The sequence below is a fragment of the Carassius auratus genome, chromosome 46 (genome assembly GCF_003368295.1).
Source record: "Carassius auratus strain Wakin chromosome 46, ASM336829v1, whole genome shotgun sequence".
In the NCBI taxonomy this organism is placed as follows: Eukaryota; Metazoa; Chordata; class Actinopteri; order Cypriniformes; family Cyprinidae; genus Carassius; species Carassius auratus.
This window is the reverse complement of record NC_039288.1, coordinates 12,836,564-12,852,482: the sequence shown is the minus strand read 5'-3', so window position 1 is coordinate 12,852,482 and position 15,919 is coordinate 12,836,564. Positions and strand designations below refer to the sequence as shown.

Genomic DNA, 15,919 nt, shown 5'->3' with positions numbered 1-15,919 from the left:
CTCCGAGTGCCACTGTTCTTGTCAGTGGAGTATTTATTCCTTACATCCCTGAGTGTTCCTGCAGTGCGCATGAAACTGTCTTCCCATGGTGTGCAAGATGTTCTTTTCGTGCTTTTTTAAACAGTCCCCTCCATAAATTTTGAAGCAATGTGATTTAATGGATGGTACAGATACTCTCTTTATAAGCCTGTGAAGACAATTGCCAGATTTTTTTTTTTTTTCTATCACCATTCTGGCATGGAAGTATTTGTACATCAAAAGACATTTTATATTTGTTTCTGTTCAGGATTAGATTGTCATCTGCTAACAGTATGTAACCGAATGGGACATTTCTAGTACTCTTCTCAAAGCATCCTTAGCAGCTGCGCATTTCCCACAAAAGAAGCATTTCTGTGCATGATGTGATGCTTTGCATGTTGTCAAATACAAAATAAGGCAAATGACATTGAAATCATGTGTTTACTGGGGGGACATGTTGCACAAAATATGTGCAAAGTCAGGGAAGCAAAACACGTATTAAAGTAACATAAATTAATTTTGAATTGCTTTGTAACATGAAACATTCACTATTAAATATTAAAACCCAAATTACAAGCATGATCCTATTGGTAATTGTAATTTTAGACCAGTTTAAACAAATTTACATGACAGAATTTCTGCAACATTCTGTCCTGACCCAGAACGGTTGTGATTGTATTGTGTCATTGTACCCTCTAGTGGACAAAAACATAATAGCAGCTGCCACTACATTCAACTTTTTCCTTGAAAATCTGTAAAAAAAAAAAAAAAAAAACACCGGCCTTGTTGGGCAAAATGACCTAATAAATATTACACAGCTGTATATTATTTGAAAGTTTGTGTTAAATGAATACAATAAGTATACACCTGGACTTCTCTTCACTGAAGTCCTATTGAAGGTTCTCCTATAGCACCATATGAAACGTAGTGTAAAACATAACACTTGTTCATAACCCCAAACCCCTGACCCTGCTGCACCATAAGACTTTGTTTGTTCAGTGTACTCCACGTTTCTTTTCCTCACCCCCATCTTTCTCTCTCTCTTCCTGCTCCTTATTTAGTCTTCTGTTTATGTTTTGGTGTGGGGGCAGGGGAAGGTGCTGGGGCTGGAGCTGGCTTGGCCAGAGAAATCACAAGATCAACTCTAGAAAAGAGAAACGTGAAAGGAGTGGCAAAGAGAACAAATATGATACATTCAAGAAAGTAAACCATTTTAGTTAATTAAAGTCATTAAGACTGTGGTCTGATTATCATTTTGTGTCTTTGCTGTGAGAAAATAAACATTTGGATTAATATAGAGTTAAAGGAACAGAGCACCCAAAAATGAAAATGGCTGAAAATGTACTGATTCCTTGGCCTGCCAAGATGTAGATGAGTTTGTTTCTTCATCGGAACCGATTCAGAGAAATTTACCATAACACCATTTGCTCACTAGTAGATCCTCTGCAGTGAATGGGTGCCGCCAGAATGGGAGTCAAAGTAAGATATTCGACTCCATTTCCAATTGGCATCTTGTGAAGTAAAAAGCTGTATTTTTGTAATAAATCCACCATTATGATGTTTTTAGCTTAAAAAAAAGTTCTAGACAAATATGTCTGTGGATTTTGATCTCAAACAGGTGGTGGACTGCAGAGGATACATTGATGAGCAAGTCATGTAATGCTAAACTTCTCCAAATCTTTTCTGACATCAGGGGTAAAAGATTAGTCTATACCTTGCATGGACCGAGAGTGAGTAAATGTGAGTAAATCTTTAGCAATTTTTCATTTTTGGGTGAACTATTCCTTAAAGATATAGGCTTGATTATTTTTGCCTTGCTCATTTTGAATTGTTTTCATTACAGCTCATGTCTGAATGAGGAACACTTACATTTCAGTGACTTTTTCCACAAGTGTTTTGATGGCTTTGACAATCTTGTCAATCCTTGCCTGTCAAAAATTAAAACAAAAAAGAAGTGTTAAGTCTGACGTAGCCTATGGTGTGAATCTATGTGCATTAATTAGTGAGCTCTGATAATAAGTGCATTTCTGGTTGAGGAGAAGGGGCAATTCCTGATGTCAACTAACACATCTAGAGTTTCTAAACACATTTTGACTATATATATATATATATATATATATATATATATATATATATATAGGCCTATGTGTAAAGTCCAAATGAGGCACACACTTACCTGTTGAAGTCTGTACAAGAGTGGCAGAGAGAAAGCACATATCACACCTTTTCAGAGGTGAAAGAATTGCTGTACATTAATATAATGTATCATCACGACAAAGCAGTAATACTTGATAAGGTATGATTCCAATTCCATTGTTTTCAACTGAATTGTTACTGACATTAGGTCAAAAATACTGTCAGCTGTGATTCGTCATAAATCTTTACAAATTTCAACAGGATATCCTTACCTGTCATAATCAGCGTGAGACCATTGGCTTGGACCCCCACATAAGTCAGCAAATACAGGAACACAACAAGCTACACAAACAAATAAAATACAATCATTCAGATAAAAGCATATTGGACTTAAGATTTCAATCATATTTACGGTTAGATGCTTTTATCCAAAGAGATTAACAGTGCATTGAAGGTAGCCTATATATATTTTAACATTATTTTGGTTCGCTGGGAATTTAATCTATTGCTAGCACCCTGCTATACTACAGAAGAAACATTATGTTTTTATACAAAAAAATAATTCCAAATACGAACTTCTTTACTTTCACTCGTGCTTAGTCACACAGAACCTTTGCCTTTGGGAATGAAAGCACATGGTTATAGTTCATATCAGGACTAATTACGTAAGTAAGTACTATCCCCTGGTGTAGTGAAAGTATAGGCCATAAATTACAGTAAAAGAATAAAAATTGCTTGGTTTAAACAAGGTGAGATATTTAAGACGCATGTGAGACCTTCACTGAGTCCATGATGCTATCGATGAAGAACAGCCTCTTCAACTCGGTGACAGCCGTAGCAATCAGCAGAACGATTTGTTCCGCCATGCGAACTGTGTCCTCGTCTGTCAGCGTACAGTCCTCATCCAAATATGACCTTTTTAATAAAGAAAAGTGGACCAGCTGAGAAAGATTACATGTATTAATCCAGACTTATCTGAGGTGCTTTTCCCTCCATCGAGCTCCTGCCAAATCATACAGCATTTGTTTTAAATCTGCATACCAGTTATGCATCTCAAGAATTAATATTTTAATATGTATATTTAATTTTGAATATTTTAACCAATGATCAACTTGATATAGACTACATCAGAGTGAACACATTCTTTCAAACCAGCTTGCAAATAGAGCAGACTGTAACTGTAAGCATTATGACACAAACAAGAGTGTTGTTGTTTTCATAGCACACCACAATTGCACTTGTGTCATTGTTGAATGAATTACTGAACTAATCAACTCATCGAAATGCAAACACTGACAAGACTGCTACTACTCCATCTACTCCAAGAGAGACAGTAAACAACATGTCAGTTACACCTTCAGGGTTACGGCTGTGTAGAAACTTGTTATTTGTTTTACAGCGTACTCACTGAAAGGGATGAGATCCATCACTGAGGCGGACAAGTGTCATGGCTTTGTAGAGTAAGCGTATAGAGAAGGTGAAGGCCATGATGCCCAAACCGAGGTTGGAAAGGATCGTGATGGCACTGAGCTGGAACAAACAAGCCAAACCCACAACCAAACCTGTAAACACCAGCCCGGTGGTCCCCACATCCCGCCAGTATAACAGATCCAACACTATGGAGGGTAAGAAAAATGAATGTGTGAGATGTCAGGGAAATAAACAGAGGCATAGTCAGGCAGAATAATGGAAAGATAGAGAAAAAGAAACTGATGGAGAAATGTAATGACCATGCAGTACTGCCTTGAAGTCGGTCTTAAAGGGGGATGCGGGGCGGGGGCAGTGGGTGTGGTTGGGGTATTTGGGGGGGTCAGATATGTATGTTTGCACACGGTGTCTGGTCTTTTTTTTTGTGGTAAAATCTAATTATGAATGCAAGACATGCATTTTCCTCCATTTTTTGAGTTAGTCCACTAAATTTAGTTGAATGAATTCACCTTAGAATTAATAGTTTATTGTAGATATTTTAAATTAAATATCAATTTTGTGTCTTTCTCTTTTGAATATAAACTAAATTATTTTGATTATTTCCAAATTTTTCAATAAAATTCAACTTCAAAAAAAGGATAAGCTAATTAGCCTATCCCTCACTCATAAGCAGTTATGAAAATTACTCATTAACAAATGAAAAAATTGTTGATGTTGTTGTTGCAGTTGAATTATCTCTCTGTTTCAAGAAGACAAGTAAGTTTCTCTTTTACCTTAATGTGTTATCTGGTAATTTATCAAGTTTAACAGAGGGGAGCAAAATAAGATGCCAAAAGGAATGCCATATGTGAATATATAAACATCTGCAACCTCTTTTTTAGTTAGCTAGCAGGAAGTTTTAGCAATGAGTGTTCAGCTATATACTGTCAACACCAAATTTATTGAGAGATACAGTTTTACTCTGAATTGGATTGATGTAGAAATTTTATAAAATGAGATTGCAACGTGATCATTACCCTGTATTACCATTGTTAAACTGTCTATTTTAATATGCTTTAAAGAATATTGATAATGTCATTCAGTCACCCAGTTTCAAACATTCTTTGTGTAGAACTGATCTAACAGTAATGGATAGGGGTCGAGTTCATAGTGAGTATCCAAAAACTAAATATAAAAAAATATACTTTGCTTGTCTAAATTTTGTCAGTCGTTATTTTTGCCTTGAATTTCAGGCGATGTGAAGCAGGGTGAAAACACTCACACAGCACAATGAAAGGATGAGCAAGGCTCAGTGGAATATGAAAACAACTGCAAAAGGACAGAAAAGAAAAGGCGAAATTCTTAAACTTTCAAATCCATGGGATTGGCCTGAAATGGTTAGTTCACCCAAAAAAAAAAAAATTATCTCATTAAAGACTCACCCTCATGTCGTTCCAAACCCGTGAGACCTCCGTTCATCTTCGGAACACAGTTTAAGATATTTTAGATTTGGTCCGAGAGCTCTCGGTCCCTAAATTTAAAAATGTATGTATGGTATACTGTCCATGTCCAGAAAGGTAAGAAAAACATCATCAAAGTAGTCAAGTCAAGTAAAGTTTTCGAGTCAAGAACCGGTTGCATCGGTTTTCGGATCACCAGTAATTCTTTCGGACAGTTTGATTCAATAAACCGGTTGAAGAAAACGGTTCACCGGTTCTTTTGTGCTCGACGTAATGGTGTCATTGGCGATGATTGCCCTTGATTCAAGCCTTCGGTTTACCCGCGCTTATAACACTAGCACAGAATCAGTTCAGAATCAATCACCAAAAGAATCAGTTCGGTTCAGATGCTCTGTGTGTCATTCTGCTTCACGCTGAATCACACATGCGCAGTATCATCAGCTCCTCTGTTCTTGAATCGGACCCTCTGATGTCACATGGACTACTTTGATGATGTTTTTCTTACCTTTCTGGACATGGACAGTATACCGTACACACACTTTCAATGGAGGGACTGAGAGCTCTCGGACTAAATCTAAAATATCTTAAACTGTGTTCAGAAGATGAACGGAGGTCTCACGGGTTTGGAACGTCATGAGGGTGAGTCATTAATGACATCATTTTGATTTTTGGGTGAACTAACCCTTTAAAGTTGTTAAGGACTTGACTGTAAGTTGAAATTTAAAAAGTAATCTAACAAGCTGACTCTGCCAGTTACACTTGTTGAAACCACATTTGTCGAACAAAGCTTGGTCATATTATACACGGCAGACCAAACATGTCAAGACTATAAACACATTTATTTTTGCACATGAACATACTAATCTGAATCCAAAGAATTTGCACAATATTTTGTACAGCTCTAATCCAAATGTTACATCTCTGAGACAAACACATAACATAAATGGACAAGAAGCCTTCGTGTCAGAGAGTGCAGGGACACAAACACTGTGGAACAGCTAATGGCAGTGTGCATTCACACGCCCCTTTCCCTGTGAAGCCAATAGACCCCAACAGCTGTTGATCCTGATTATCCTCCAAACGCAGGTGCAAATCTGTGCTGTGGCGAACACTGGTGCAAAGCTGAAAGTGCCTTTATCAGATCAATCCAAACCCTCCGCATGAAATCTTCCACGTGGCCTTCACTCGTGCTAATGCAGCCTAACATGGCGGGGTCAGATTGAATCTCTCTGGGGAGACATCTGCCAGCACTGCCAAAATAAGACTGAGAGAAGACCTCACCTCCTTCATTCAGACATCAAAGCCTCCTTTTTTGCGTCAAAATCCTAGAGTCATGCATCGGTCGGCTCGGGAAGGCAGTCCATCCATTAGATTTCCCATCAGCCCGCCAAGCTCCCATTGAGAAGTCCTGTGTGATGTGCTGGCCAGTCAGCAGTATTACTATACCTCTAGTGTACACCACTCAGCTTTAATCTGATCTCCTAACCTCCCCCCGGCCCCCTCAGTTACTCCCAACCTGCATTTCTCGTACTAGCAGATTACATGTGTAAACAATATAGCTCAGGAGAGCTCGATCCCAACGCAGCAGAAGACTCTCACCTTTGCTGGCCATTTCTGCTGCTTCCACACCAAACCCCCTCTCCTCCCAGCACTCCACGAACCCTCTGGGCTTTTTTTGGCCATCCTAGCGTTGTCAGCAGAAGGGGTTGGCCTGAACTAATAATATCTCAACCACTTGGACACCCCGTCTTTATAAACACGCACACAAACACACAGCTATCCTTCCTCGTGGGCCATTCAGAGCTTAAGTTAAGGAACCTGAGACGTCAGCATATGACTCTGTGTAGTCGAGTCTTCATCTCGAGGGATATGGCTAACATTAGATAGAAGCAAATTACTCAGATGTTCCTCAAAGAGTGCTGTGCTTTATCTTCTCAAATGCTATGAAAAGCGCTGGGCTTTAGTACCCATCTGAAGATGTCTGTGTCTGTGTGTGTGTGTGTGTGTGTGTGTGTACTGGTGTTCAGTATTTTATGGAGACAAGCATAGTAATACCAGTACATTTTGATCTTGTGGGGACATTTTTTTAGGTCCACATGAAGAAACAGTCTGATATATCTCAAAGTATTAAGTGTTTTGAAAATCTAAAACTACAAAAAGGTTTATGTGTATTTATATGGTAGAAAATACAGTTTGTACAGTATAAAAACCATTACGCCTATGGAATTTCCCAATAATAATAGGAATACAAGTGTGGAATACATAATTTATGAAGATATTTGAAAAATAAATTAACTGAATTGTTTAATTTATAACAACAATAATAGTAATAATAATGTATGGTTATTTGTGATCTTTTTATTTATTTAGGATGATATAAATAATATAGGTAACATGATAATATCAAATGATATAAGTATTGATGAAAAGACTAGAAAAAAAAAATCTAAACTTAATTTTAATCTAAATTAATTATTTGAATAATATATATATATATATATATATATATATATATATATAATTTTTTTTTTTTTTTTTTTGGGGGGGGTTGCTTGACCCAGCAGATGAATCAGTACTACAAGCATTCTGATGCAATTATCATTCTCCCATCAAACAGATTTATTCATGAGATATGGTTTGTGTGCGTCATTCTATGGACCCACAAAAAGAAAAAAAGGAAAAACTAGTTAAAAGACAAAAATAGCCTGTTATGTAAGAATGTTTATGAAGGCATTTTTGATTTACATAATCCACTAATCTGTCTGAATCAACCTTTGTTAGAGTCTCCCAAGTTCATATTTGAATACATGCTTAAGGCAAACCGTGTTCTTAAATATGAATCACTGAATCTGCCTCACATAACATTAAGAAGAGTGTACTATGTGCCTTCTCTCTCTCCCATTCTCTCTTACTGGGCTACTGTGAAAATCTGTTATGCACATCAATCTGTACATGTTAGGTAATGCAAAACTATCAAATGTTCAGTAGAGATGATTAACAGAGGGAGTTCAAGAGGAGAAACTGAGGGAGGGAGGCACTGAACGTGAAAGAGAGAGAGCCACTCTGCGAAAGGATTGCATGTCGGTGTGTACAAAAAGAGGGAGGACACTGCGAGATGATTGGTGCATAGAAATAGCTCAGCCAATCAGAGAGATGACAGGAAAATAACGGGCTCAGACAGAGAGAAAGCTTAGAGAGAGGGAATATCACTAACATATAGAGGAGGAAGGCAACAAAAGTGGATCAAACTGGAAAAAGCCACGATGAGTGCAAATAGATTAGATCTCAGTGATATGTCTAGCAATGGGTAGAGTGACAGAAATACAAATCAACCGTTCTACATCAGATCATTCGAGGATGCTTCAAGGTGCAGATTCAGTTTCTCGGGAGATAATGCTGTGAAGGCCCTGAGCAGCAGCAAGACGGCACACAGCAGAACCAAAGCCAGCAAGCTACAGCAGAGGGTGGAGGCGGTGAACAGATTCACACAAGTGCAGAAAAAAAGACACCATGAGGACATCAAGGAAAGGAAGCGTGGAGATGCCTGCTTTTGTAAGACAGCTAGTGAAGGAGACAGAGAAAAGGGTCACCTCCTTTTTCAAAGGGGGGCGAGGGGGAGGCACAGGGGAGCTGTCTGAAGGCGAAGAGGGAGGAGAAGAAGAAGGGGTTATGCCTAGCCCCTACTTGGACCGACCGGTTCTGGACAAGCACATGCAAGAGGGTTGTGCCTCCTGGGGACTTACCTATGCCCTGGCCAGCATGCAGGGTTGGAGGGCCCACATGGAAGATTTCCACAACTGCTTCCCTCAGCTAGGAGGGGAACTGGCCCGCTGGGGGTTCTTCGCTGTGTATGATGGGCACGCAGGGAGCGTGGTGGCCCAACACTGCTCCCAAAACCTACTGGACCACATTCTGGGCACAGGTGAGCAACAAGCTGTCCTACAAACACAAAACTCTTACATTAACTTTTGGCTTATATATTATATTTGTACATCCATAATCATTTGAGAGCGTGGCAAACCTCATGACTGAGTGGGTTTTGATGAGAAACTGAAATTACATCATGCTGGAAATCTTATTGATCTCTTTAGAATAGATCCAAGAGGATCTGATTGGATTCATTTGCAGACCTACTGTACATCCAAAGCCTTAGCAACATTATGACTTAATTAAGCCTTGATCTGATGAGTTAATTGTGGTGTACCTAAAGCAAATAGATGTTGCATAATGCTTGGTCCTTGCAATCTTCTCTAACGAAGCTTGTAGATTTGTCTTTGCGAATATACAAACGTGATCTGTTTGAAGTCACCAAATGGCCTTGCACAGTTAACGGTGGACTAGATTGTGTTGGTTATTTAGTGACATAAGCTGTTCCTTCTCAGGCAAAATCCGAGCAGGTGAGGATGTAGAACGGGTCACTGAGGGCATCAAGGAGGGCTTCTTTCTCATGGACAAACACCTTCATGCCATGGCCTGCCGTGAGGGTTGGGAACGTGGAGGGACAACTGTGGTTGCCACCGCTATCACTCCACACCACATCTACTTTGTGAACTGCGGGGACTCTCGGGCGGTCCTGTGCCGTGCGGGACAGGTGGCCTTCTCAACAGAAGACCACAAGCCCTTCAGCCCCGGAGAGAGGGAGAGGATAGAGAACGCTGGAGGATCGGTGACTGTGCAGCGGGTGAATGGCTCGCTGGCAGTCTCCCGGGCGTTGGGAGACTTCAGTTACAAGACAGCCGAGTGGCTGCCGGTCACAGAACAGATGGTATCACCAGAGCCGGAAGTGTCTGCTGTGGAGCGCTCGCCAGCAGATGAGTTTCTGGTTCTGGCCTGCGATGGTGTGTGGGACACTGTCACTAATGAAGAGCTCTGTGCCTTCATACACAGCCGACTTCGTGTCTGCACAGACCTGAGAGAGGTCTGCTCCCAGGTCATTGACCTTTGCCTCTATAAGGTTAGTACGAACAGAAGATTTCTAAGCTGTTTTCACTCTGTTTTCGATTGCTTGGTCCAAAGTTCACATTTCTGAATGTCTTTGAGTTCCAGTGAGAGCTTCTGTCACCAGATAGCAACTTACAGAAAATCTAATGCCAGCTTCACTGCTTTATTCATGTAATGTCATGGCACTTTAAACTTTAAGCTACAAATAAATTTGTTTATTTAAAAAGATTTAAAATATACTTCCGATACGGTTTAGTTGCTTATATGACATCAAAGTTTTGGTCTTTATATACATATAGATATATCTATTTAAAATGTACTTTAGAATTGAAAATATGAATATCTTCAATATGGACACTCTGGGCTATACATTCAAAGCTGACTCCAGGCCATGCTGTTACATTACGTAAGAGAAATACAGAATGGCATTCAGGCTGCAGAAAAGTGTGCTGACCTGAAAATGTCAACATCTTTCTCTCCACGTAAGCCAGATCTCTGCTCTGTCAGGACTGCACTTTCGTCCACCATCTCAAAGTGAGGCTGTATTCAGCCACTAAGCTGTAAAGGAATAAACTACTTTTAGCCATGGTGTGAGCAGATTACAGCATTCTGTCTCGCATTGTCCTATAGACAACTAACAACATCCCTTAGAAATGAAGGATAAGGTCTGCATTAGCGTCACCAATTCCAATCTACTGAATCATCAACGTGAGGTAATTGTCCTTCGAACAAAAGCCTCAAGAGTAGCATCATGCTACTTCTTGCCCTATCTAAAGGAACATCAGAGGAAAACGATACTGCTGAGTTTATTGATTAAATCATATAGCAGACACATTACTATTATTTTTGTTCTTTCTTTTCCATTTTTTCCCCTTTTTATGTATTTCTAACAGGGGAGCCTTGATAACATCAGCATCATTCTAGTCTGTTTCCCTGGCGCCCCCCAGCTGTCACCTGAAGCACTGCACCAGGAGGCTGAGCTGGAGGACTTTCTGGAGTCCAAAGTTGCTGGTAAACCATCTGATTAAATCTGGCTTCTTCTGATGTTGCTTTTAAGATGTACGTGACTTATGTCACAGATGGCAATCCATTCAAATCATGGAGTCATATAATGGCTATAGTAAATGGTCCTCTAGCGGCCTGCTTGAGGAATGAAATCATTGGCGCACACGTTTCTTTGACAGAGATTTTCGAGGAGCTGAGCGCAAGAGGTGATGATCCTGATCTTCTGTCAGTTCTGACAGTACTGGCTTCAACAGTGATTCCTGGACTTCCACCAGGGGGCGGCCTTCAGAGCAAGTGAGTGCATGCTAACTTCCAGTGTTAATTTTGACAGCGAATTCGGATTTAGTCTTAGTCTTAGTCTTTTGAATAACACACCATTTAGTTTTAGTCACATTTTAGTCATCTGAAATGTTTTAGTCTTAGTCTAGTTTTAGTCGACTAAATATCATAAGAGTTTTAGTCTTAGTCTAGTCTTAAGTCTTTTAGTCTTAGTCTAGTTTTTTTTTTAGTAGAACAAAGTCAACTTAGTTGACTTGACTAAATGTTTCCATCAGTCTGTTATGGAATGTTATTCATAAAATAAACATAAGGCCTGCTCTCAATGAAAAATATACATGCTCTCTGAAAAAGATATGCATTCGTCCTGAATGATATGCAATGCATATGACATTCTTTCAAGATGAAGTACAGTATTATTGAAATAGACAACCACATATATTATATTTGTATTGTTTGTTCATTCAATTTCTTTATTTGTGCTATTTACACAAAGTTTACATTTTTTTAAGTTTGTTTTTGTTCATTTAAAATAGCACTGCATAGTCTTCACTGTAAAATAAAATACACAATCAAACCAAAATGTATTCAGACACCTTCAACGTTTCTTACAATATCACAGTTTATTTGCCTGTAGTTTAGAAATTGGTAATAAAATATGACAATAACTCAGGATTAAACTGTGTCAGAACAACAAATTCATCTTGATAATGTCGGATGCAATGCTTAATTTGGTTCAGTCTGTGGTGTGAAAAGGTTGCATTAGCAATTAAAGAAAGAAACACTTAAGCAAAACATGGTCAGGTCCCTATTATTTTTATTTTTTATTTTTTAGTCACTAGTAAAACAATATAATCTATTCTATCTGATTTTTGGATTGACTTTGGATAAATTCTTGTTAAAACTACAAAGTAATTAAATCAAGAACAGTGAGTGATTTACTTTCATTTTCATACATTAAAGACACTGACAGCAGAGCTAGTAAATTAGGCGCGGTCACTTTAAGAGACAAATGCATCCATTATAAAGATACGCATCCGATTTCTTTCCAACTCTTTACTTTCACTGAAGACATAACTACAGACTTTTTCGAACACACTTTCCAAGACGGGTATTTCGACATATTTAGTATGTATTTGTTGTCGGTACAAAAGCAAGAAGACTTTGAGACGCGTCTCTGCTTGCTCCCTGAACACCAGAACACCGCGCTGCTGAATTGAGCTTTTTCACTTTTCGCTCTTTTTCTTATGTTTATTTAAAATGCGATTTGTATTTGTTCGTTCAGGTGCAGGAGGACGCAAATGTCCTGAAGGAGATCTCGGTTCAGTGTTGCGCGTATCCATCTGCTCAGTTCAGCGTTCCTGCATCGCGGGGCTGAAGCCAACTTGATGCGTTGAATGCTCGGAGCACGTTATAAAACGTATTCTTAAAATACACATTTCTGTTTTAATAAATGCTCATATTAAAACATAGCATTACACATAAGTAGGTACAAAAATAATCAGTGATACATTTACGACCCCATAAAAATTTGGGTCCAAATGGCATTTCAAAAGGTCGCAGTGTAGTTCCCTGTGTAAACAACTTAACTGTTATGAAAACGTCCTCGAAACTGTGCGAATTTCTGCAAACTCATCTTTGTTCTCTTTTCTGTGTAACTGCTGCTGCGTTTGTTTAGCTGTTGCGCTTGCATTTGCCGCGACTTTTTAAAATGGCTCGGCTGCTTCTGCATAGATCAACCTACCCTCAAAGATTCGCTCTGATTGGATCTCTTCTCCATTCGTCCCTCCCATATATTTTCGTCTAATTTTTATTCGTTGACTAAAGTGTCAGTTATATTTCGTCACGTTTTTCGTCATCATATCTGACTTTTTATTTAGTTTTTATTTAGTTTTCGTCCGTGAAAAAGGTTAGTTGACGAATATTTTTCGTCATAGTCTTCGTCAACGAAATTAACACTGCTAACTTCTGCTCAAAATAGCAGTCAGCAATTGTCTGAGAGTAGTTTGAAAACATAATTTTTAGGTACAGCTATTGCATGAAATAGATAAATCACAGTCCCAGTGCTTTAAATCAGTTTATACCCGACAGGATTTGTAATACAATCAGAAAACCTTAAATAAGCATTCTTATTAATCTTTCTGCCATTATTATTGTTGTTGTTGTTAAAAAGCATTTATTATAATTATTATTGATTGATATTGAAATATTATTATCATTGATATTTATTTATTTATAATGTAAGCAGTTAATTAAATAATAATAATTACTATTATTATTATTATTAACCTGTATAAAAGTGATAGATCAAGAGAACAGGAAAACCAATAATTTAAATAAAATTTCTATATGGATATTAATATACTCCTTTAATATATATATATATATATATATATATATATATATATATATATATATATATATATATATATATATATATATATATATATATATATATATATATATATATAAATTAATAGAATAAGAATAGTTTTTGCTTTTTATTAGTGAGTTAATTTATTCTTCCAAAATGCTCAAAACTCATCAAATGGTACTTTTTCATGTCACTCATGTTCTATAAAAGATTTGAAAATCTTCAGATTATTAGATTATAGATGAAAGGACGACATATCCCATGTACACAGCAGCTGTTCTCAGATTCAAATCAAACCTTCCCTAGAGAACCAATCAGCTCCACAAGTAGAACTCAAATGACATGTAGTTGTAATGACTGCCAAAAAAAACAGTGGATTGAACTTTGAAATATCATAATTTTTGGACATTTTCAGGCGGAACTGTATAATTTCAGCATACTATCAGCAGAAGGAGGTACAGCGATCTAGATTAGCCCAGGTAAGCATTACTGTACATTAACTTAATGTTTTTTTAATATGTTTTAAGTAATATGAATGTAAGCATTATTTATATGAATTCCTGTCATTTGTATCTTTTCAGGAACGCAGTCCTACAGATGCCAACTAGAGACCATCTTACATAAACGCTTAATGGATGTGCTTGTTTGGGGATCAGATTTCTGATCAGTTTTATGTCTTTTAAAGATCTTTTTGGACAGCAAAAAAAAAAAATACTTTTTGTGTTTCATAAATGACGAAACTTACAAAAAGCAATGTTGTGCCAGAATGCAGGACAATAATGACTGTATATAACTCTTACTCTTTAGATTGTGATACGTTCAGTATTTTCCTTACCAAATGTATACAATGAGACTTACATTCGACAATACTCAGGTAATGTGTTCAAACAGTGACAACACACTTTTGAGATTCTCTTCAGTCCTGTCATATAACAGGTTATTTTTTAAATGGATACAATAAAAAAGGCAGAATTTGATAGAACTCCTGGATTTTGATGAATAGTAAATTATCCACAAGCTAATGCTGATGTACTGTATTAAAGGAATAGTTCACCCAAAAATGATATACTTGCCTTTACGGCTTAGTCTTTGTAGAAACATGGTCCAATTATTTTGTTTAGAGGACAACAAGTCTTGTGTTTAATAAAAGGAAAAAGAAATACAGGTTTGGAGCAACATCATAATAAAGGTCTGAAGCATTTGTATAGAAAAATATACATATTTAAAACTTTATAATCTGCAAACTGTTGTTCACGCGTTCATGAGACAGTGGAGTTCCAGCATATGACGTAGGCATATCGTAAGCTCCAGTGGGAAATGATGAATGCAAAAGCATAGAGGAAAAAGCAAAACAAAATACCGGTCAGAAATTAGAAGAACAAAACGAAGATTTGTAAAGAAAAATGTCAGAGGATTTTGATATAAGCCAAGAAAGGACTGGTTTTTCTTTGCTATGACACTAGCATATTCTCACTGGAGCTTATACGCCTACGTCAAACTCTGGAATGCCACTCTTTCATGAACAGTTAGCTGAAGATTATGTTTTATAATGTTTTAATTATGGATATTTTTCTTACACAAACGCATCAGTTAACTTCAGAAGCCCTTTATTTACAGCGTGGAGCACTTTTTATGATGGATTGATGCACTTTTTGGGGATTCCCCCCCATTCAATGGCAAATATAAAGCATGGTAGAGCAAAGACATTTTTTAATATAGCTTCGATTGTATTCATCTGAAAGAAGAAAGTCATATACACCCAAGATGGTTTGAGGTTGAGTCAATTATTTGCTAATTTTCAGTTTTGGGTGAACAATCCCTTTAAGAATTCACATCAAACTTGAAATGATAAAATCTCTACAAACAAATTCTATTAAATACAAGCACTTTTACATGTTGGTTTATACAAGCTCATAATATAGTCACAGATTGCAACTTTTCCCCTTCTTGAATAGTTGTTTCCTCTAATACGCTCTTCTCTGTTTGCATGATCTGTACTGTGTTGCCTTACTCACCTCTTTGAAATTACGGTATGCCAATATATAAACATGTTATTATTACAAGATATTTCTAGCAAATGAACTGATGCAGTGCTATATCATGTTATGTAATGGTTTCTCTCTGTGCACATTTTACAGATATTGTGCGATATTTGTGCTAACATAAAGGTTGAAGGTTGAGTAATAAAAATAAACAGATCAAGTCATTCATGAGATTTTAGTTTATTAATGTCTATCCTGCTACATTAAGAGACTTTATGGCCTGTTGGTAATTATAGTCATACACGTTGTGAATGTGTGTG

General features: G+C 37.5%; 2 protein-coding genes across 2 annotated transcripts; one reads left to right on the top strand and one right to left on the bottom strand.

Annotated features, from left to right (window-relative positions):
* Positions 1-6,715, bottom strand: rtn2b (reticulon 2b). Its single transcript, XM_026234912.1, has 7 exons — positions 6,621-6,715; positions 3,563-3,770; positions 2,931-3,069; positions 2,427-2,496; positions 2,195-2,241; positions 1,888-1,946; positions 1-1,162 (listed from the first exon to the last, which is right to left on the bottom strand). The coding sequence occupies exons 1-7, from the start codon at positions 6,631-6,633 to the stop codon at positions 1,072-1,074; spliced, it is 627 nt and encodes a 208-aa protein (XP_026090697.1). The 5' UTR covers positions 6,634-6,715; the 3' UTR covers positions 1-1,071.
* Positions 6,716-8,082: 1,367 nt separating this feature from the next.
* LOC113064247 (protein phosphatase 1A) lies at positions 8,083-15,792 on the top strand. The gene is made up of 6 exons (XM_026234911.1): positions 8,083-8,943; positions 9,404-9,975; positions 10,856-10,973; positions 11,147-11,261; positions 14,033-14,096; positions 14,199-15,792. Exons 1-6 carry the CDS (start codon positions 8,532-8,534, stop codon positions 14,223-14,225), a joined length of 1,308 nt encoding a protein of 435 aa, XP_026090696.1. The 5' UTR covers positions 8,083-8,531; the 3' UTR covers positions 14,226-15,792.
* The last annotated feature ends 127 nt before the right edge of the window (positions 15,793-15,919 follow it).

Excerpts from the sequence above, each read along its gene's own strand:
- rtn2b (XM_026234912.1), bottom strand. Across the intron at positions 1,947-2,194 it reads TCTTGTACAGACTTCAACAG|GCAAGGATTGACAAGATTGT; the intron begins GTAAGTGTGTGC and ends AATTTTTGACAG. Across the intron at positions 1,163-1,887 it reads GTGGAAAAAGTCACTGAAAT|AGTTGATCTTGTGATTTCTC; the intron begins GTAAGTGTTCCT and ends TCTCTTTTCTAG.
- LOC113064247 (XM_026234911.1), top strand. The coding sequence starts at position 8,532 with ATGAGGACATCAAGGAAAGGAAGCGTGGAGATGCCTGCTTTTGTAAGA. Across the intron at positions 10,974-11,146 it reads TCTGGAGTCCAAAGTTGCTG|AGATTTTCGAGGAGCTGAGC; the intron begins GTAAACCATCTG and ends TTTCTTTGACAG. Across the intron at positions 14,097-14,198 it reads AGCGATCTAGATTAGCCCAG|GAACGCAGTCCTACAGATGC; the intron begins GTAAGCATTACT and ends GTATCTTTTCAG.